This window comes from Dermochelys coriacea, chromosome 8 (assembly GCF_009764565.3).
Source record: "Dermochelys coriacea isolate rDerCor1 chromosome 8, rDerCor1.pri.v4, whole genome shotgun sequence".
Classification (NCBI taxonomy): Eukaryota; Metazoa; Chordata; order Testudines; family Dermochelyidae; genus Dermochelys; species Dermochelys coriacea.
This window is the reverse complement of record NC_050075.1, coordinates 14,789,301-14,811,571: the sequence shown is the minus strand read 5'-3', so window position 1 is coordinate 14,811,571 and position 22,271 is coordinate 14,789,301. Positions and strand designations below refer to the sequence as shown.

The 22,271-nt window shown below is 42.7% G+C and overlaps 1 protein-coding gene across 7 annotated transcripts in view; it reads left to right on the top strand.

Moving 5' to 3' along the window:
- Positions 1–22,271, top strand: part of ACSL6 (acyl-CoA synthetase long chain family member 6) — a 125,320-nt gene that overhangs the window by 17,100 nt on the left and 85,949 nt on the right. The window contains exon 1 of one of the 7 annotated variants that reach the window (XM_043520594.1): positions 17,796–18,143. The exons of 5 other annotated variants lie outside the window; for them this stretch is intronic. Coding sequence is in view for 1 of the 2 variants with exons in the window: in XM_043520592.1 (XP_043376527.1) it covers positions 18,512–18,527 (16 nt within the window). In the remaining variant the exon portion in view is untranslated. Of the gene's footprint in view, positions 1–17,795; positions 18,144–18,429; positions 18,528–22,271 lie in introns of those variants that run through there. One more of the 7 variants, XM_043520592.1, reaches the window with a different exon arrangement.

Genomic DNA, 22,271 nt, shown 5'->3' with positions numbered 1-22,271 from the left:
CTACATCAAACAATTCATCAGAAAAACCTCATTTGGTTGGGAAACTTAAAACACCCATAAACATTCTCTTAGATATTTTCTCTGTTACAGGTGATGTGTGGAGGTCAAATGGGGTCATAGTTTTTAAGGCTACGAGGGACACTAGGTCATCTAGTCTGACCTTCTGTGTCTCACAGGCAATTAAATTTCACCCAGTCACCCCTGTATTGAGTCCAATAACCAGGGCCTCCCAGAAGATTCAGGGGCCTGGGGTCTTTGGCGTTGGGTGTCCTTCCACTCCAGGTCTTCGGGGCATTTTGACGAAGACATGGAGTGGAAGGACCCTCCGCTGCCGAATTGCCGCCGAAGACCAAGAGCGGAAGAAGCGGTGGGGGGTCCTTCACGCCGGGTGTGTTCTGTGGCACTGAAGAACCCCCCACCGCTGAAGTGCTGCTGAAGACTCTCGTGGGGACCCCTGAAAACTCTTGTCGGGCCCCGGCAGGACCTGGGGTCTGGGGCAAATTGCCCCACTTGTCTCTTCCCCCCCCCCCCGGGCAGCCCTGCCAATAACATATGTTTGATGAAATCATACCCTCCAGAAAGGCTTCCAGTCTAGATCACAAGATACCAAGAGAAAGAGAGCCCAATACTTGGTAATTTGTTGCAATGCCGAATCACCATCACTGTTTAAAAAAAAAAAGTCTTCTTTTGAATTTTAATTGTAATTTGTGTGGTTTGAGCTTCTTGCTATCGGTTCTAGTTATTCCTGGATTAGCCTCCTAAAGCACTTAAGCGCTTTAGAAAAATTGACTCCTAATGAATAAAAATGTAATAAACCTAGGTTGCTCATGGACCATCTATAGTCCAATTATTATAGAAATTATTGGGTAACTTGGAGTAAGGAGTGTCTTTGGGTTAATTAGATGGTTCTTCATGGAAAATTTGGAAAGCAGAAAAAAGGGTTAATATCACTGTATGCCTTACTTGCTCTAGATTATTTAACTGTCTCTGTATGTAAGCCATTGATCTGAATGAATTCTCTCCAACCATCTATTGACCTGCGGGAAAAGACCGCATAAGCAGACAGTGTTTGCATAAACACACCTAATCTGCCTACCGTGATCAATTGGCATATCTACTTTATCAAGGTGATCAAGTTTGGATATTTTGGGTTAAAATTCTCTTAAGTCGCGGATGCCGGGGTAAGGAAATGTAGTTACCCTTACTGCATGACTAAACTGTACTTCCTAGGCCCTAACTAAACGGTCACCTAACTGAGGGGTAGTAAAGTAAATCTAAGTGAAGGTCAGAGGGGGTGGGATCGGAGAGGGCTCTGTTTTAAGGCTCCTAGGTGCTATTTGACCCTTCCACTCCTGTGTGTAAAGATAGAGCTGATTAGATTCAGTTAAGAGTCCTTGTCTCTTCTTAGTGACTACTAGGGCTGAATGCACCGATAGACTGGTCTAGGGGGTTGAGTCTTTGGTCCCGTGAGGGGACAGTGTGCTGGTGAAAGACACTGTAAAGGAGGCAGCAGCAATAGGGAGGTTGTCCACCACCCATTGAAATCACTAAGAACTGGGCTCCATGTACATCCTCTATCTCTATTTTAATTACAATTGTTAACAAAGCAAGATAAATACAACAAAAGGGTGGGGAGTCTCTGTGTGCTGTTTCTGTTGTTACAAAGTATTGCTTTGAGTCCAAAAACCAAGAGACCTCCCTCTTAATTAGTAATTCCCTGGAATTTAAACTATGGGGAATCAAACTCATTTGTGATTTTAATACAGAACTTCTTCAATATGATCCAACAAGTCCATTCAGTCCTACTTCTTGTTCAGCCAATCGCTCAGACAAACAGGTTTGTTTTTATTTGCAGGAGATAATGCTGCCCGCTTCTTGTTTATGTCACCTGAAAGTGAGAACAGGCATTTGCATGCCACTGTTGTAGTCAGCAGTGCAAGATATTTACGTGCCAGATGCGCTAAAGATTCATATGTCCCTTCATGCTTCAACCACCATTCCAGAGGACATGCGTCCATGCTGATGATGATGCTCAATAACGATAACAATCGGTGCAGACCGACCTATGTTCATTTTCATCATCTGAGTCAGATGCCACCAGCAGAAGGTTGATTTTCATTTTTAGTGGTTCGGGTTCTGTAATTACCACATCGGGGTGTTGCTCTTTTAAGACTTCTGAAAACATGCTTCTCACCCCTTCCCTCTCAGATTTTGGAAGGCATTTCAGATTTTTAAATCTTCGGTCAAGTGCTGTGCTATCTTTAGAAATCTCACATTGGTACCTTCTTTGCATTTTGTCAAATCTGCAGTGACAATGTTCTTACAATGAACAACATGTGCTGGGACACCATCCGAGATGGCTATAACATGAAAATGTGAGTAAAACACAGAACAGGGGACATACAATTCTTCCTCAAGGAGTTTAGTCACAAATTGAATTAACACATTATTTTTAGCATGCATCATCAGCATGGAAGCATGTCCTTTGGAATGGTGGCCAAAGCATGAAGGGGCATATACATGTTTAGCATATCTGGCATGTATATACCTTGCAATGCTGGCTACAAAAGTGCTAAGTGAACGCCTGTTCTCACTTTCAGATGACATTATAAATAAGAAGGGGATAGCATTATCTCCTGTAAATGTAAACAAACTTGTTTCTCTTAGCAATTGGCTTAACAAAAAGGAGGACTGAGTGGACTTGTAGGCTCTACATTTTACATTGTTTTGTTTTTGAGTGCAGTTGTGTAACAAAAAAAATTGAAATTTGTAAGTTGTGCTTTAACGATGAAGAGATTGCACTATGGTACTTATATGAGGTAAACTGAAAAATACTATTTATTTTGTTTATCATTTTTACAGTGCAAATATTTGTTAAAAAAATATAAAGTGAGCATTGCACACTTTGTATTCTGTGTTGTAACTGAAATCAATATATTTGAAAATGTAGAAAAACATGCAAAATATTTAATACATTACAACTGGTATTCTATTGTTTAACAATGAGATTAAATCTGCTATTAATTGCAATTAATTTTTTTAAATTGTGATTGATTTTTTTGAATTAATCGCATGAGTTAACTGCGATTAATCGACAGCCCTACTAAATACCTTTAAAAATATGGCCAGATAGTGCTGAAATGTCTACAGTAGAAAAAAACAAGTAAAATATTTGTAAATCTTTCATATTATTAATTGTTGTTATTTCATCAAAAAGAAGGAAAGAGGAAATAAGCCCAATTTTCCTTTGCATATCAACTTAAAAATTCTTCCTCTCCTACAGGATGGAAGTATCATTTCTGCAAGAATTGTTTTTCAAAGGGATTCACCACAGAGCAAGGGAAATCCTCGGTCAGGGAGAGGTGATTTTAAGGTTCTAGGACTGGATGTGACTGATTGCATTGCAAGGAAAATTGAGGTTCTCAGGATTTCCATTTGCTCGCCTATCTGGTTCTGGTGGGATAGACATAATATTTCAGAAATGTCATGTCTGAATTGTGACACAGAGTCCATGTCCAAAAATATTATATTTCAAAAGTAATGTGGTAATACAATGAAGTAACTGGGTGAAATTCTGGTCCACAGAAGTCCATGGGAGTTTTGCCATTAACTTCACTGGGAACAAAATTTTACTCAGTGATTTTTCCTGGTCTCTTAAGTCTACTGATTAGTTCCTATGAGGAATAATGGACTCAAGTCATTTGTGGAAGAAGCAGAGAAAAAAAAAGCAACAGTTCTGTGAGGAACTGAGTGACTCAGAGGACTGATAATTGCAGACAGAACCTTTGAGTTTTGGGTTTCCAATTGAGAGCTATATACAGTGGCCAATGTGAAATGAGGTGACAATCTTAGTCCAGTTCCTAGTGGTGAGGCACCCACGACAACCACTATCACAACTGGAGAGCTGGCAGCCGGAGAGCAGCGGCTGCCAACCAGGTGCCCAGCCCTGAAGGCAATGCCCCATACTATACCATGCCACCCTCACTTCTATGCTGCTGCCTTCAGAGCTGGGCTCCTGGATGGGTATTTTGTGTGGAGATAGGCATACTCCGAGCTTCCCTACTGGATCAGGCCCTGCTGGTGAGTTAGGCAAAGGAACACCTATCTTCCCCTGATTTGTGAATCACACTGTGGCTTAGGCATCCAGACAGCTCGAGTGAGGCAGCCCAGAGGCTAACATTTAGGGACATAGGGAACTCTCACTGCAAAAACTTAGGTGCCAAGTGAGGTTAGGCACCTACAGCATTCGGTAGCAGCTGAGCGGGGGTTTTGTGAATACCAGTGGTGTCTAAATCAGAGACATGGTCTATTGAAGTGGCAGTTAGGTGCCTAAACTATTTGTGAATCTACCCCTTGGATCCTCAACAGCCTGCAGGGTGATTGGTGATTTCTACACACAGGGTAGTGTATCTACTTCTGGTCTGAGAGGGGAAGAATTGCTCATGTGTGAGATTCCACCCCAAGACAAGGAAGAACAAGAATCCTGAGACATAGGGTGGATGCTTTCAGAGACACCGGCACTGGAAAAGAGGTACAGTTTGACCCATAACTGTGATACCACCTTTTTTGCTGGCACTCTTCACTTTGGAACAAGCCTCACGCGAACCATCTCCTACACACTGAACTAATAACTTGCTCTACTCTCAGCAAATATCTCCCATCCCATCCACCGTGCATGAAACTTCCTGCAGTTTCTGGAGCCAGGTGGAGAACGGTAATTCTGTCTGGCAGAGGATTCTGATATTTCACAATTTGGTGGTGGTCTGATTCAGCATAAACAGCCCCCGCCCCATCCCCCTTCCCACCTCCCAATTTCAAAATTCTACATGAAAGGGAATGGAGCCTTGTTCTGGGACACGATGCTTTCCCTGGCTCCAGGCAAGCCTGCATGGTGGGATGGTGAGGAGCTGGAATCTGTAAGCCTGGGCCACTGAGGAGCCATGAGCCCGGGAATCAGGGCTTCCTGGACTTCCAGGCTCTTGGTTCCCTATCATCCTACAAAACAGATTCCTGCTGGAAATATGGAGCCACACTGGCTCACCTGTTTTGGGATTGTCCCAAGATACAATCCTTTTGGCTTGAAATAGGTAGCAGGATTAAAATGATAATGGATACCTCCTTAAAAATAGATCCCAAAACGCAGTTCTGGGAAGAAATCGCATCATTTGGGAAACTTTCCAACTCACGGAAAGCTTGGTCCTCTAGAGCAGAGCTTGTAGCCAAACACTCATATTGCTTAGATGACATAGGAGATAGAAGCTGGGCTCAGCTTGGCTGACCTAGAGAACAGGTGAGACAGGGTGGGTGAGGTAATATGTTTGTGGGACCAACTTCTGTGGGTGAGAGAGACAAGTTTTCGAGCTAACTCAGAGCTCTTCTCAGGTCTTGAAAATGTACTCAGAGAACAAGTAACATTTCCCAGAAGAGGGACCTCAAACAAATTTGAAAAGATTTGGTGTAACTTTTTAGAAACCTTTGATTAACTCTGTCCCACTCCTTTACTTTTTTGTTCTCTTTGTTCTTTTTGCTGTTCTCTCCTTCTTTGGGGGGAGGTGCGAATGTTTAAAAAAAACTTAAGATTATGATTTAGAGGAATACAAAACAAAACCCTTAATGCTATTTGCCTGTACTCCAATATTCTCTCCTATCAGGTGCGGGGCTTACGCCACTCGTCCTTTCTTGGCACTGCAGGGCACACAGTAATACAATCAGGGCCGGATTAACCTTTTGGAGGCAAAGGAACGCCAAACATATTTGTGGGTCCCCCTGGTGTATTGGAGCATGGCGTGGGGGAGGTCGGTCCCCGGAGCGAGGGGCTGGCCAGAGGCAATAGGGCATGGTACGGTGGGGGCAGCTCCACTTCACCCAGGCCAGTGCGAGGGCAATGTTTACAAACTGGCAATTGCCAGACACACACTGGCCCACCTGGCTCTGTGCTGCCAGCATGCCCCTTCCCCTCAGTAGTGGGCCCAGGCCACGCCACACAGCCTCCCCGTCCAATACCCCCTGACTCCCTATGCCAGTGCCCCCGAGGCCTGCTATGCCCAGTGCCCCTCCAGAGCTCCCAACACAAATGCACAGTGCCCTGCACACACCACTCCTGACCAGTGCACCCCTCATCCCCCCACAACTGCCCAACATCCCACATAAAACAATCCACTTCCTAGCACCCCATTACACACAGATCTCCACTACTACCCAGTGCTCTACCCCACAGCCCACCACCACAGCTACACAGCACTCCATACAGACCCCCCCACTTGCCCAGCACCTCCACAGCAGACCCCCTCACTGCCTAGTATCCCCAAACACACAAATTCTCCCACTGCCCAGCACTGCCCCCACCCTCACACACTGTTTTATATCCTCCTTGGACATATTCAGGAATTGCTCCTGTATGATCAAATCCCACATTCCTCCAAAGTTAGTTACAGCCCGTCCATTGAGCCATTTATCAAATAGATCTGTCATCTGGTTTACATAAGCCACATTACTTAGTCTAGGTCCTCTCTTAAGGGCTCTAAATTTTACTCTTAAGCTTCAGGTGTAACTTGAAATTGTTTTAAAACCAAATCCTTGAATTTATTGTAGTCAGAAGCCTCCTCAATAGGCATCTTATTGAATACATCCAGAGCTCTTCTAGTCAATTTTGTGACCAGTGTGGTCATCTAGTGAACTTCAGGAATTTGATGGAGTGTGCACAGTCTCTCAAAGGTGAGAAAATATTCAGCAATATCACTGGATTCATCATACTGTGGACATAGTCGCTCCCATTTGTGGATTGTTGGGGAAGGATTGTTAGGGTTATTTGGTATATTCTGCTGAGCCTTTGCCTTCTCCATCTCCAGTACATGCTTCCTCTTTTTCCTTTGTCTCCATTTCTTTTCTGTGGGCAGCCTCCCTTTCTTTTTCTTTTGCCTCCATTTCTCTCCTGTGGGCAGCTTCCCTTTCTTTTTCTTTAGCTGCCATTTCTTTTTTTTTTTTGCCTCCATTTCCATCTGTCTGAGTTCTACCTGTCTTTCATGTACCTTTTGTTTTTCCTCAGCCTCAAATCTGGCTAATTTCAGCTTCTGTTGAACAGTGCAGTCTGTCATCCTAACCTCTCTGTTTTTAACTAACTTTACACCCAAGAGTTAGAAAGAAAACAAAACAAACAATAAAAACTGCCTTGTAAAATTTTGCTGTGCTGTAACCTGATACCTTTTTCTCTGATAGCTGTTCTGAGCCTACAGAAAAATCCTTTTGTTATGCCTGCTGCTCTGTCCCCCAGGCAGAGAGACAGAATCTACAGCTGCAATCACCTTTTACAAAACCTTTTAAAATCCTGCTGTGCTTCTGGTTCAAAATAATCTCTGATTCAAAATGATCCCAACGCTCTGCCTCCATGTCAAGGTTCCTTCCCCACTCTGAACTCTAGGGTACAGATGTGGGAACCCGCATGGAAGACCACCTAAGCTTATTCTTACCAGCGTAGGTTAAAAACTTCCCCAAGGTGAAAACTTTGCCTTGTCCTCACAACCAGGTGTTTAAACAAAGAACAGGGAAAGAGCCCTCTTGGAGACATCTTCCCCCAAAATATCCCACCAAGCCCTACACCCCCTTTCTGGGGAAGGCTTGATAAGAATCCTCACCAATTTGTACAGGTGAACACACACCCATACCCTTGGCTCTGAGGAACAACGAAAAATCAATCAGGTTCCTAATATAGGAATTTTAATTAAAGAAAAGGTAAAAGAATCACCTCTGTAAAATCAAGATGGTAAATACTTTACAGGGTAATCCGATTCAAAACATAGAGAATCCTTCTAGGCAAAAACCTTAAGTTACAGAAAAACACAAAAACAGGAATATACATTCCATCCAGCACAGCTTATTTTACCAGCCATTAAACAAAAGGAAATCTAACGCATTTCTGGCTAGATTATTTACTAATTTAACAGGAGTTGTAAGGCTGCATTCCTGATCTGTTCCCGTCAAAGCATCACACAGACAGACAAACCCTTTGTTCCCGCCACCTCCAGATTTGAAAGTATCTTGTCCCCTCATTGGTCATTTTGGGTCAGGTGCCAACGAGGTTTTCTTAGCTTCTTAATCTTTTACAGGTGAAAGGGTTTTGCCTCTGGCCAGGAGGGATTTTATATCACGGTATACAGAAAGGCTGTTACCCTTCCCTTTATATTTATGACAAGGGGGCAGGACAGCTGAAGCTTGGGAGCAGAGAGCGGCCCCATCTCCTGGGGCCCCACCCAACTGGGGCTGCTGCCTGTGGCAGAGGAGGAGTTTCCTTACAGGGACTGATGTGGGGAGGGACAGCCACCAACTTACCCAGCCCGCCACTTGCGCGGAGGGACAGGGAGAGGTGGGTCCTGCCCCCAAGAAGCCCGAAGCAGACGTTCAGGTCACTGGCCCAGAGCAGTAGTTGCTGAGGGCTCCTCTCCACCCTGGCACTGACAGGCAGCCAGCTGGCCACCAGTCAAGAGGAGCAACCAGGAGCCGGTGAGTGGAGCCAGGGGGCAGAGAGAAGCCCTGCAGAGAAGAGTGAGTGGTGGGGGCGGAGAGGGGAGGGAGAAGAGCCAGTGACTCGGGGTGCAGCGCAAGTGGAGCGGGCTTGGCTGGGGCCCCTTTTGAGTGTGGGCCCGGTGCCATGGCATCACTATAAACCTGCTACTGATGACAATTGTACTTGTATTACTTCAGGTAGCAAAGATAACTGTAGAATGGATACCGGATAGGGGCAGAGGTCTTGGGTAAAGTTGCTCCATTTTTTATATAGTCATCATTCACAGTAAAACCACATTTCAGACGTTGATGTGTGAGCAAGCAATTTACAACATCTTCACGAGAAATGGCTACATCAAACAATTCATCAGAAAAACCTCATTTAGTTGGGAAACTTAAAACACCCATAAACATTCTCTCAGATATTTTCTCTGTTACAGGTGATGCGTGGAGGTCAAATGAGGTCGTAGTTTTTAAGGCCACGAGGGACACTAGGTCATCTAGTCTGACCTTCTGTGTCTCACAGGCAATTAAATTTCACTCAGTCACTCCTGTATTGAGTCCAATAACCAGGGCCTCCCAGAAGATTCAGGGTGTCATGGTGTAGTTTTGTCACCCTAACTTCTGTGCTGCTGCCTTCAGAGCTGGGCTCCTGGCCAACTGCTGCTGCTCGCCAGCTGCCCAGCTCCGAAGACAGTGCCGCTGCCAGCAGGGCAGCAGTAACGCGATTTCCCCCCACACACAACTCCTTTTTGGGTCAGGACCCCTAAAAATACAACCCCATGACATTTCAGATTTAAATAGCTGAAATCTTGACATTTATGATTTTTTAAACGCTATGACTGTGAAATTGATCAAAATGGACTGCGAATATGGTAGGGCCCTAGCAATTGACCAAGGAAGAGAGATCAAGGTGGTGATACACGCCTTTCCCTCCCACACCAATCCTGGAGGCAAATGAGGACCACACAGGTCCTCATAGCAACTTATAGTAGCCTCAGGGCTGCTCTGCTGTGTGCTGGCTGGGAAGTCTTTGGCAATGCTAATGGCCTTTTCCCTCAAGAAATAACCACTCAGCTCACACAGACATTAGAAATGCTGCAAAGACTTTCTGATCAAAGGCAAGATTTCCAAACTAGGACTGGGTATGGCAGCTCTCCACTCAGTGCACCCTACCCCACAGTACCAAACTATTGCAAATGTCTCAAGGCAATGGTGTGAGTTAGCATAGTAAAAGAGTGTCCCCTTTGGAGTAATATTTTTAGTCTACTGTGATATTTCATTTACGTTTTTACTGGTGCCATCTGAGATTCTTGACACTTGAGTTGTTTTCTGAATGATGGACTAGTTACCATTTGGGTTTGCTTTGAGAATTTACAATTAGATGAAATATTCATTTTATTTCTTCCTCCAGTTTTGGCTAAATATATTGCTATTCATTTATTATTATTTTGGTCATTGTTTAATTGTTTATTTAGGCCTAGTCTTGCAAATGACTCCACGTGGGCAGGATTACAGCCATGTTTATTTTGACTTTTGAAACAAAAAGCCATTTGTTCTATGCTGCCAGCAATTACTTAAAATCCCCTACAAAATTATGCAGTACAAGAAAATACCTGTAAATTAGGCTAACCCCAAAAATAGCAAAATCCAGCTGTAATCTAATAATTAAATAGACAAGCCAGTATCCAGACTGCCTCCTTGTTCTAGATTTTTAATATCTTCCAGTTACTTTCAATACTTGTGTCTGATGCTATATACACTGTATTGAGCAAGAAACTCAGAATTAAAATAAGTTATTTTGCAGCTAGAGGGCACACTTTCTAAGTTAGGACTGGTTTCCTTAACTCCTCCTGACAGACTGCATCAGCAAAGGCACTGAATTTAGCCGTATAGAGTGGAAATAAGGCATCCGATGAAGTGAGCTGTAGCTCACGAAAGCTTATGCTCTAATAAATTTGTTAGTCTCTAAGGTGCCACAAGTACTCCTTTTCTTTTTGAGAATACAGACTAACACGGCTGCTACTCTGAAACCTGTCATTATGCAAGGCACTGAATTTAGCCGTATAGAGTGGAAATAAGGCATCCGATGAAGTGAGCTGTAGCTCACGAAAGCTTATGCTCTAATAAATTTGTTAGTCTCTAAGGTGCCACAAGTACTCCTTTTCTTTTTGCGAATACAGACTAACACGGCTGCTACTCTGAAACCAGCAAAGTTTGAATGAGAGTATTCATTGCCGCAATTTGTCCTCCTGGGGTGAGATTTTCCAAAAGTAGCTAAGGGCAGATGTACATACAAGCTGGTACTGAAATAACGAAATCAATTTTAATTCACCCCTTTTGTTTTTTTTGGTGCAAGTCTGTGTGGGGACACTCGTTTCAGAATAAAAGTATCTTATTTTGATGTAGAATAAATCAATTGTTTAACAATTTCAGCTAATCTGAATCTGAAATAAGTGTCCACACACAGACTTGCACTGAAATAATCAAATAATAATTGATTTAGTCATTTCAGTGCAAGTTAATGGTGGAGACCAGCCCTTTGGAGTGAAAATCTCATTGAAAGTCAATAGGGTTTGTGCTCTTAAATCACTGACACTTTTAAAAATCCCATCTTAAATTAGTAAAGAAAACAAAAACACTAACACACCTCTCCCAAATTTTAGACATCTGAAATGTTCTATATTGGGAGCTTAGTGTTACTATACAAAACATGATTCCATGCTACACCGAGGAGATAATTTTTAGGTGAACTTCCCTATTCAATAATTAAGGAAAAGTCCCACAGAACTCAGTTGATAATTATCAACTCTTTGTAGAATATTTAGACCAGCCTTTAGAACTGTACAGCTTAGATTGTGTCTGTTGAATTCTGTAGATTGGCTCACAAATTCTGTCCATATGATCTCATTCTCTATTATATTATGGGGGAGTTTTAGAGTAATATTCATGAATCCTATTTAATTTTTACCTGTTGGTTTTATCCCTGACTTTTCCATAAGGGCTTTCAGTATGAACTGGCTTTCCTTTTCTGTTAGAAGACAGCAGCAATGCATTTTATCCCTTTAGTAAATGGTTGGAGTTTTGTAATTGGCCTTCCTAGTTTGCTCTGACAAGACAGCAGATTGGGAATGGCCTGGAATAGTCTTGCAGTATAAAAAAAATAAATAAATCAAAGCCACCACATCCAGTCTGAACAAAAATAACCTTCCAACTGCACTTCAGTGTAATGCTTGAGCCGTCATTTTATTTTGCCTGAAGGGATTTTTTGTTGTATATTGAGAACAGCCTTATTCTGACTGGACTTTACAGCCAGCTATCTGAATCATGATGATGATGTTTAAAAAAAAAATCCTTTCAGTTGACAGGCTGGTGAGGGTGGTGTGATACTGTGACCTGCCAACAACAATTCAGTCTTGTGTTTCATTTAGGAAAGGCTATTAGCATATTCTCTATTCACTTTATTTGCTCAAACCCGATTGAAAAGGCAAAGTTCTCAGCCATTGAGACTGAAGAATAAGCACTTAGCTCTGTACTTTTAACACTTTGAAAACTTTACTTACTTTGCCAAGAAGAAATCTGAGCAAGCAGAACACTTTAGAAACCATAAAAAACATCTAGAGTGGATTTTAGAGGCTGCCTTTTGCAACAGGAAAAGATGTAGCCTAGTTATAGGGACTCTTTTGAACAAAGAAATAATGGAAGAAACATATAAGCTGCAAAATGAAGTTTGTTAGAAACTAAAAGTGTACGTGTGCGTCTGCTCACATATAGGTCATGGGGAGAATTTACCAAACCCAATATGAATAGAAAAGTTTTCCTGATTATTTTGAAATATCAATTAAAACATGAGAGTCAAATGGGGAAGGTAATATCTTTTATTGGGCCAACTTCTTCTGGTGAAAGAAGTTGGTCCAATAAAGCTATTAGCTCATTCACCTTACCTCCTTTGTAAAGCATTTTGAAGATCTATTGATAAAAGATGCTATACTAGTTAGGTGGTGTTATTAGGTGGTCATCATCTAGTGGCCTGAGAGAACATCCTTGCAGTTTTAGTGTCTCATTCTCTCATGTATTTGTAGAATAAGGAAATCGGGGTGGGGGAGGGATGATGATAATCCGCAGGTCTCTCATTAGTATCCATTTATTAAGTTTCAGAGTAGCAGCTGTGTTAGTCTGTATCCTCAAAAAGAACAGGAGTACTTGTGGCACCTTAGAGACTATCAAATTTATTTGAGCATAAGCTTTCGTGGGCTACAGCCCACTTCATCAGATGCATTGAGTGGAACACATAGTAAGAAGATAGATATAGATATACATACAAAGAACATGAAAAGGTAGTAGTTGCCATACCAAGTCTAAGAGGTAATTAATTAGATGAGCTATTATCAACAGGAGAAAAAAAAATCTGTAGTGATAATCAAGATGGCCCATTTCAGACAGTTGGCAAGAAGGTGTAAGGATACTTAACATGGGGAAATAGATTCAATTTGTGTAATGACCCAGCCACTCCCAGTTTCTATTCAAGCCAAATTAATGGTATCTAGTTTGCAAATTAATTCCAGTTCAGCAGTTTCTCGTTGGAGTCTGTTTTTGAAGCTTTTCTGTTGCAAAATTTCCACCTTCAAGTCTGTTACTGAGTGACCAGAGAGGTTGAAGTTTCTCCTACTGGTTTTTGAATGTTATGATTCCTGATGACAGATTTGTGTCCATTTATTCTTTTGCGTAGAGACTGTACATGTACATGGCAGAGGGGCATTGCTGGCACATGATGGCATATATCACACTGGTACATGTGCAGGTGAATGAGCCCCTGATGGCGTGGCTGATGTGATTTAGGTCCTATGATGGTGGCATTTGAATAGATATGTGGACAGAGTTGGCATCGGGTTTTGTTGCAAGGATAGGTTCCTGAGTTAGTGTTTTTGGTGTGTGGTTGCTGGTGAGTATTTGCTTCAGGTTGGGAGCCTGTCTGTAAGCGAGGACTGGCCTGTCTCCCAAGATCTGTGAGAGTGAGGGATTGTCTTTCAGGATAGGTTGTAGATCTTTGATGATGCACTGGAGAGGTTTTAGTTGGGGGCTGAAGGTGATGGCTAGTGGTGTTCTGTTATTTTCTTTGTTGGGCCTGTCCTGTAGTAGGTGACTTCTGTGTACTCTTTTGGCTCTGTTAATCAGTTTTTTCACTTCAGCAGGTGGTTATTGTAGTTTTAAGAATGCTTGATAGAGATCTTGTAGGTGTTTGTTTCTGTCAGAGGGATAGGAGTAAATGCAGTTGTATCTTAGAGCTTGGCTGTAGACAACCTAAAAGTGCTAATCCTGATGTTTAGATAAATATGGGATTGTAAAATAGGGGAAGACTGAAATGACACCAAGGACCCAATCCAGTGCACACTGAAGTCACTAGGTGTCTTTCTGCTGACTACGACAAGCTTAAGATCAGTCCCCTGGAGTCTAGTATCACTTTTTTGTTGGGACAAGATACTCGTCCTCATAGGTTTGAGTGAAATAATTTAAATTTCAGAGCAAACTTGGTGTTCTGCATACAATTTGATATGGCATAATAAGGTGGGACGTACATAAGAGGCGCCCAGTTGTACTTTTGTCAAAAAGTTTTGTTTGGTTGGAGACATTTAAAAAAAATTTCACTTATTGATATAACTGTTTTCTGTCTGGAGAATTATGGCCTGAGCCAAAGCCCAATGAAGACTTTGGAGGCTTTCCATTGACCTCTGCACTTTGGATCAGGCCCTTAATGAGGAATAGTCAGCACAAAATGTAGAGTTACATTCTTTGTGGACTGTATTAAGATAAATTCTAGCTCATTTAACATGCTTAGGCCTCAGTAAGTATTCATCATATTTGTACTAAAGTAGAAGTTAGGACCAGAATTGTAAAGGTATTTAGGAGCAATCAATGGGATTTAGACTCCTAAGTGCCTATATCTCTTCTGAAAATGAGATTTAGGCTCCTAAATCATTTAGTTGTTGCAGTGTTGAGCACCACAATGCCTAAATGCCTTTAACAATCTGGGCCTTAGCATCTGCAACTCCCATTGCCTAATATTTTTCAGTATCTGTATGTAAACCTCTTTCTGGATTTAGAGTGTTGGCAAGTCTGCAGCTACTGTAACAGAGAATGAGAGGGCTAGTGCGGTTCCCTAGAGATCACTGATCCAAGAAAGGAACTTGGCTACCTCTAAAGTTACAATAAGTATTAGTCTACTCTGCAAATTGTCTGGCAGGGAGTGGCACGGGAACTGTTCAAATTGCATACTGGTTATGTCATCTCTGCAGTGCAATCACTCTCCATCTGCCTTAACAGTAGGAATCCCAATTTTCTTCCCTGGCACCATGTTGCATTTCTTCTAATGCTGTTTCACCAAAAGTCAGTTCTTGCAGTGTATCTACCATCAAGTATGTGGAATAGAATATCTGTTTTGTTTAATCACTTGGTGTTTGGGCAGTATCGTATTTTGGTGAAGAAGGACTGGTGTTATGATTAAGGCAGTGGGTGAGGGTTCAAGAGGTCAGAGTTACATTCCTGGTTTTGCTAGAGACTTCCAATGTGACCTTGGCCAAATGATTTGCCCTTTCTGTATCTTGGTTACCATTTGTGAAATGAGAGTGATAATTCTTTTCTCTCACCCTTTGTCTGTCTTGCTTGTTAAGGTCAGATCTGCAGTAGAAGCTTTTGCTGGTATAGCAATGTTGGTTAGCGTTTTTGGGGGGGATTGGGGACACGACAATCTTAGAGTGGTAAAAGCCCTAGTATAGATTCAGCCATACGGGCATTAAAGTGATTTTGCTGATATAGCTTATTTTGCTCAGGTAAAAGTATAAGCTATTCTGGCAAAAGCACTTTTTGCTGGTATAAGCTACATCTATCCTGGGAGGATTTGCTGGTATAGTTTCACTCTGCCTCAGTTTCCCCTCTCTGGAACCCAATAACTCCACTCAAGGCCCTCCTGATTCAAAAATACTCTACTTGGGATTGGTTTATTATTAAACCTCGTGCAAAATAGTCCATAACAAAAGTCCCAAATAAACAAAAGCTTCTCTCGTTTTTGGGTTTCCCCTGAAGCCTATAATCAGAGTCCTGTTCCCAGTACTGTCAGGACCACCTTTCAAGCACTGTCTCTCTCTCTGGCAGGAGCACCAGCCCTCTTCCTGAAGCTGGATAATTCAAGCACTTATTATCCCTCTCTTTAAAGTAGGACTCCACAGCTTTTCTCCTGGAGCTGCGTTGTGAGTTACTCTGCTGTAGGGCCTTAGCCAGTTTCTCCCTCAGCTGTCCCCACTTATTCTCTAGGCTCAGAGAGTTGACAACTTTCTCCTACTGGTAGCTACACTGCCAGGAGAGGTAGGAGGCAGCCTTTGTGCTGATTCCCTTCTCCCAGCTCATCCTCAGCTGGTTGGGGAGAGGAAAATGTTGCCCCTCCCACTCTGCCGGGCTCCTGGCCTCAGGCCCATTAAGAAATAATAATGGGATTTCCTCCTGGATTCTGTTTACTGCTGGGATCACTTCCTCTCTCCCAAGTCCTTGTGTATATAATCAGACCTTTCAGATGCTTAAAGGGCCATGCCATGTGAAGGGATGGGCTGACCACTAGGCATTTCCACACTTCTAAAGGGCAGACCACTTCCCCACAAAGTGGCATGGGACTTCTAATAATAAGTGCTACAGCACTTTCATGCTCCAGTTAGGCAATACCAAGTATTGCAAGCTGCAGGTGAACTGCCCAGACAGTAAATGAGAGGGCTCTCTTCAAGAGGTGCCTCATATACACCCATAAAGCCCTGCTGAAAATGATGGCAACAATGTATTATTGGAAAGAAAATTTCTTTTTCAACAGACACAAGTTTTAAAATGACAAGTTTCAGAGTAGCAGCTGTGTTAGTCTGTATCCGCAAAAAGAAAAGGAGTACTTGTGGCACCTTAGAGACTAACAAATTTAGTATATTTGTATATTTGTACCTCTTCTTTGAGGAGAAGATTCCGCTGCGCAAGCCAACATCTCAATTAGGAAAAAGTAACTGTCTCATACTGTTGGAGTATCCTTTTTAGAATTGGGTTTAACCTTGAGGACATCTGATAAATATATTTTTAAACTAACTTTAAGAGCATCTGCCATTTTATAGACAGTTAGAAATAATGGGCCAGATCCTTAGCTTATGTAAATTGACATGGCCTCATTTAAATCACCAGCAGAGGATCTGGCCCAAAGTTCCTTGAAAAGAAAATGTTCTACTTACATCATTGTTGCCAAGGCAGTTCTTTAAGTTTGATTGCACAGAATCTATATTTGAGTCTAGTGACCATTAACTCAAATTTTTGCATACATTTTTTACCATTATGTGTCTACCACTCTGCCTCCATAAATAGAGAATCTCACTATAGAATTCTTTAGAGAAGTAACATTAATGAATTGTAAAAGCTTTTGTAGAGATTTAATTGGTGACTAGAGTACCCTTGACAAAAAGCCACGGTGGCTACAAAAATGATCATCTGCAACTCTTTGAACATCTAACTGTGTTGGCAATAGTCTGCGTAAGTAGGTTTGTTCTTGAAGCATTTTAGTAAGATGTTTTTGGAATAAGTTGTTAGTTTGTGTTCATTCTATTCAAAGTACAACAATTTTTTCAACATACAAAAACTCCACTGATTTACTTAGTGTCAGAAGCTTCAGTTTGTCGTCTTTTTCTGGTCATTACTTAGCAAAAGAGGACCCTCCCATCTGTCTTCTAAAAACTCTGTAGTTGTTGTTACAGATTTACAACCAAAAACCTTTGTCCTCATTTCATATGACTAGGAGTTACAAAGCTTTCAAAATCTATTTCACATACATTTGTGTCAGAATCTGCAATCAATATTGCGTGTTGTGAAGACTTAAGCATGGTTTTATATGTCACTGAAAACTATACTGAAATAAAGCAATCTGCCCCTTCATGAACTAAAATATTTGGTATATCAAGGGTTACTTTCAGAATAGTGGTGATGTCTCTAATGCAGACTAAAGCTGACATTAGCCAAGCTTAATGACAGGTTTCAGAGTAGCAGCCGTGTTAGTCTGTATTCGCAAAAAGAAAAGGAATACTTGTGGCACCTTAGAGACTAACAAATTTATTAGAGCATAAGCTTTCGTGAGCTACAGAAATGCATCCGATGAAGCGAGCTGTAGCTCACGAAAGCTTATGCTCTAATAAATTTGTTAGTCTCTAAGGTGCCACAAGTACTCCTTTTCTTTTAGCCAAGCTTATACTTGCCACAGTTTGCAGATGGGGAGGGGGGTGGGATATGCTGGAGTTAGCAGCAATTCCCTCACAAGTATTTCTGCCCAAGATCTTGGCATATTTATTCTCAACAATGAGCTAATTGGATCAAAGGCAAAATATATGTTCTAAGAGCCTAACCAGTTTACCCCAGCTTAATAAAAGTCTGTTTATGTTGGATTTGCATAGAGATAGGACTTAGTTGCAGAATCTATTGATTTCTTCAGTACACAAGTGTTGTAATTTCTGCCCCACTGCAGAACAGAGCAAGGACTCTTGCATTGGTGGTAGGTCTCTTATAAAAGGAGGAAAGCTTTAGCTAGTTACCAGCTGTGAAATCTGACAAGCAGTAGGCTCTCTAGCGACTCCGGAAAGGTAGGGTATACATTTTACAACCTTCTAGGCACATCCTTCTTAAGAAAAGGCAGGGCACAAGCTGAGCAAGAAGAGGGACCGCAGAATATTGAATGGAAGCTTATATATAATGTAAGTCAAGACCTTTTTTCTCTGTGAAAAAGAATAATTTCTATTCATTTTTAATTGGGGGTGGGAGGGAGGAACACTTTTAAAACCTTTATACAGTAGTTTTATAAGGGTGAAAATTGTTTGTGGCTTGTGAAGTGTTTCCTGTTTTTTCAGATGTCTTCTAACAACCATAAAGGGGGGAAGGGATCTAGTACTTGCTGTGATGAAGGCGCCAATTCTTGAAGTCAGTAACTCCACAGGTGGCTGACGATGTGAATATGGCTATGCAAAGGGGTGAGAAGATCAGCTGCAAAAACAATGACAGGTTTCAGAGTAGCAGCCGTGTTAGTCTGTATTCGCAAAAAGAAAAGGAGTACTTGTGGCGCCTTAGAGACTAACAAATTTATTAGAGCATAAGCTTTCGTGAGATACAGCTCACTTCATCGGATGCATCCGATGAAGTGAGCTGTATCTCACGAAAGCTTATGCTCTAATAAATTAGTTAGTCTCTAAGGTGTCACAAGTACTCCTTTTCTTTTTGCAAAAACAATGATAGTTTTATTAAGTGTAAGGCATTTGCTCTTCATGTAAGAATTGGCAAACTGTGATTCTAAAATCCTGACGTCCTCACTACTCTGATTTTATTCAGCCCTTAGGCAAACGCACATAGAAATCAATTGGAGTTTTCCTGGGTAATGGCAGTGTAAAAATATTAAGCAAGAATCTCAAGTTTTGGACCAAAATTTCTGGAGCATTTTGCGTTCTGTTTTTAACCATGGTTCTTATTTGGCCTTAAGCATGAGTTTTTTTGATAGTACCAGAGACTGGGCTAACTATTTAAATATGAGACATGAGCTTCAAAAACCACTTCTTGCCTATGGGAAACTGTGTGTGTGTGTGTGTGTGTATGTGTGTGTACATACGCTCCTAGACCTGTCCTTCCCCCAAGAAGACCCAGGATATCCTCCCTTCTTATCCCCCTCATGCCCCACAGATATTTCAAGTAACTGGCACCGCCAAGGGGATGATGGAGCACAGGGGGCCAGATAAGGAGAGGAAGGTTCACTGGCTTCCAAGCTGTGCTAACAACCAGTCTGTGTTGGCCAAAGATTCACAAGCGGAGGAAGATGGTGACAGGCACATTGGATATGAAATCTCAAACTCTTATTGACTATGGTTGATATGAATATCTCCTGTCACTTTGGAAATATAAATATGCTGAACTTGAATGACCAAGTGGACTTGTGGGGTTTGATTTCCTTCTAATCTCTCCAAAACAAACTGCAGGATTTAATTTGCAAATTAAAATGCTGTAGATTCAACACAGACAGGGTAACCAGCTAGCAAGTGTGAAAAATCAGGACAGGATGTGGGGGGTAATAGGTGCCTATCTAAGACAAAGCCCCAAATAATGGGACTGTCCCTATGAAAACGGGACATCTGGTCACCCTAAACACAGGCCTAATGTGTATATTGACACACACACATTCTTGTTTGTTTAATGCTTGTCATTCTGTAGTCTGGTTGTATACAGATACTTGGCTTGATTAAGTGAACCCATTGGCACTTTGCTAAGCAAACATTTTAAAAATATAACCGCCCCTCCCCCACGCTAAATGTCAGCTGCAGTTCATTACTTATGTGTTCCACTATATTTGCATACATGGTTTTGAAAGTCATTGTATCTCTAGTGAAAGTGGTAAAAGACCACTAGTAAAATTAGTGGCTTAGAACTTTGGCAGTCTTATAGCAAACATCATAAGAAGGAAAACTAAAACATAAATCCTTGTCTCCAGGGCAGGAAAGGCCAGCAGACATGCCACCATGGCTAGCTGCAGTTCACAATGTTCCACTTCTGTCGAATTACATAGTCCTTATTCTGAATGCTTAAAGTTTCTGTTCTTAGTTGGTTTCATCAGTAATTATCCCATGATGAGGAGTCATTCAGTTTAAAATTATCACAACTGAAATGTTCCTATTGGTCTACAGCAGCATCATGCAGAAATGGAAAGGTAGATTGGTTCCTACTCTTAGTGCTTGTCTACACCAATGCTTCTCAAGCTATCTGATGTGGGGGACCGGCAATTTTTTTTTCCAGTGGGTGCACAGACCAGCAGCTAATGGCTTGCGGACCGGCACCGGTCCGCGGACCACCACTTTGAGTAGCAATGGTCTACACCACTATGCAGGATCGATCTAAGATGCACAATTTCAGCTATGTGAATAGCGTAGCTGAAGTCGACATACACCTCTACCCCGCTATAACGCGACCCGATATAACATGAATTCGGATATAATGCGGTAAAGTAGTGCTCTGGGGAGCGGGGCTGCGCTCTGAGCAGCATGTTAAGGGTGACGGGCCGGAGCCGAGAGGTTGGATAAGGGGCAGAGGGTCTCGGAGGGTGGTCAGGGGCAGGGCTTCCCTCTCCCCCCCCCCCCGCAGGGTCTAGGAGACAGGAGCTGTGGGGGGGCACTTTGAGGGCCTCGCAGGCCCAGAGTGGCCCGGGGGATTAGCGGAGGGACAGGAGCAACCTGCTCCACTTCCTTCACCTGGCCCCAGCCGTGTTGCTCGGGGTGGGGGGCTTGGGGGAAGGGAATTCCCCCCCACACACACACTCATCGGCAGCAACGGAAGTGGAGCAGCCCGGCCCAGCCCAGTCCACTCCACCAGCTCCCAGCTGCAGTGCTCGGCTTCCCGCTGCCGGTGAGTGCAGGACCTTTCCCCAACCCCCACCCCCAGCGACACGGCTGGGGCCGGGGCAGGGAAAGCAGAGCAGGCTGGGGCCGCCTCGCTCTGCTTCCCGCCACAGATGAGTTTGGGGGGCGTCCTTTCCCCAACCTCCCTGCACTCACTGGCGGCAGAACCAGAGCGCCGCGGCTGGGAGCTGGCGGAGTGGAGTGGGCTGGGGCTACGTTGCTCCACTTCCCACCGCTGCCAGTGAGTGCCTGTCAGGGGGTGGGTATGTGGATAGGGGTCGGGGCAGTCAGGAGATAGGGAGCAGGGGGGTTGGATAGGGGGTGGGTCCTGGGGGTTATTGGGGATGGGGGTCTCTGGAGGGGGCGGTCAGGGAACAAGGAGCAGGGGGGCCAAAGTAAGTTCGATATAACGTGGTTTCACTTATAACGTGGTAAGATTTTTTAGCTCCTGAGGACCGCGTTATATCGGGGTAGAGGTGTGCTTGGATTTACTTACCGCGGTGTCTTTACTGTGGTAAGATGACAGCTGATGCTCTCCCGTTGACTCTGCTTGCGCTCCTCGTTCTGGTGGCGTACCGGAGTTGACAGGAGAGCGCTCAGCAGTCGATTTATCACATCTAGACACAATAAATCGACCCCTGCTGGATCAATCGCTGCCTGCTGATCCGGCGGGTAGTGTAGACAAACCCTTAATGAAAGGATGCAGGGAGCGTGGAATGTCATTGGGCCTTGAATAGTGTGCATCTGGTGCAACCAATTAATATTATGCCATTTGACAACCCTTTTTTGAAGACCTATGAAGAGATTTCTTTAAATGCTAAACCTGATTATCTATTGTAATTTCAAAGATCTACAATAAGTTTAGAATGACAGCAATGAAGAAGAGGATAATATAGCCTTACTTATGAGCAATGTAAGGAAGAACAACATACTGCAAATGTAGCTAAATATTGGGTTTATTTTCTGTTGGAGGTTGTACCATTTAATATATAGGGAGAAAGCATCTTTTTATTACATAAATTGGAAAGTTTTAAAAAAGTGAAGGGGAAGTTAAAATGTGCTTATGAAAAGAATGTTGTTTTCTGAGAACTCAGCAAATTCTATGTGTTTTTGGAGATTTGAAATGATAAACGATACTGTCAAGTCTGACAGAGCCTGACTATCTCATCAGGGCTGGATAAATGACAGCTTAGATGTGCAGGACCTTCTTTGAAAAGCTTTTGTATGAACTGAACAGAAAAGCTGGTTACTCACTGATTTTCTAGTCCAGCAAGAATGCTAGTCTCTAAAGTAACAACTGTTGCTGTAACTAATGGTCTATTTATTATCAGTTGTGTGTGC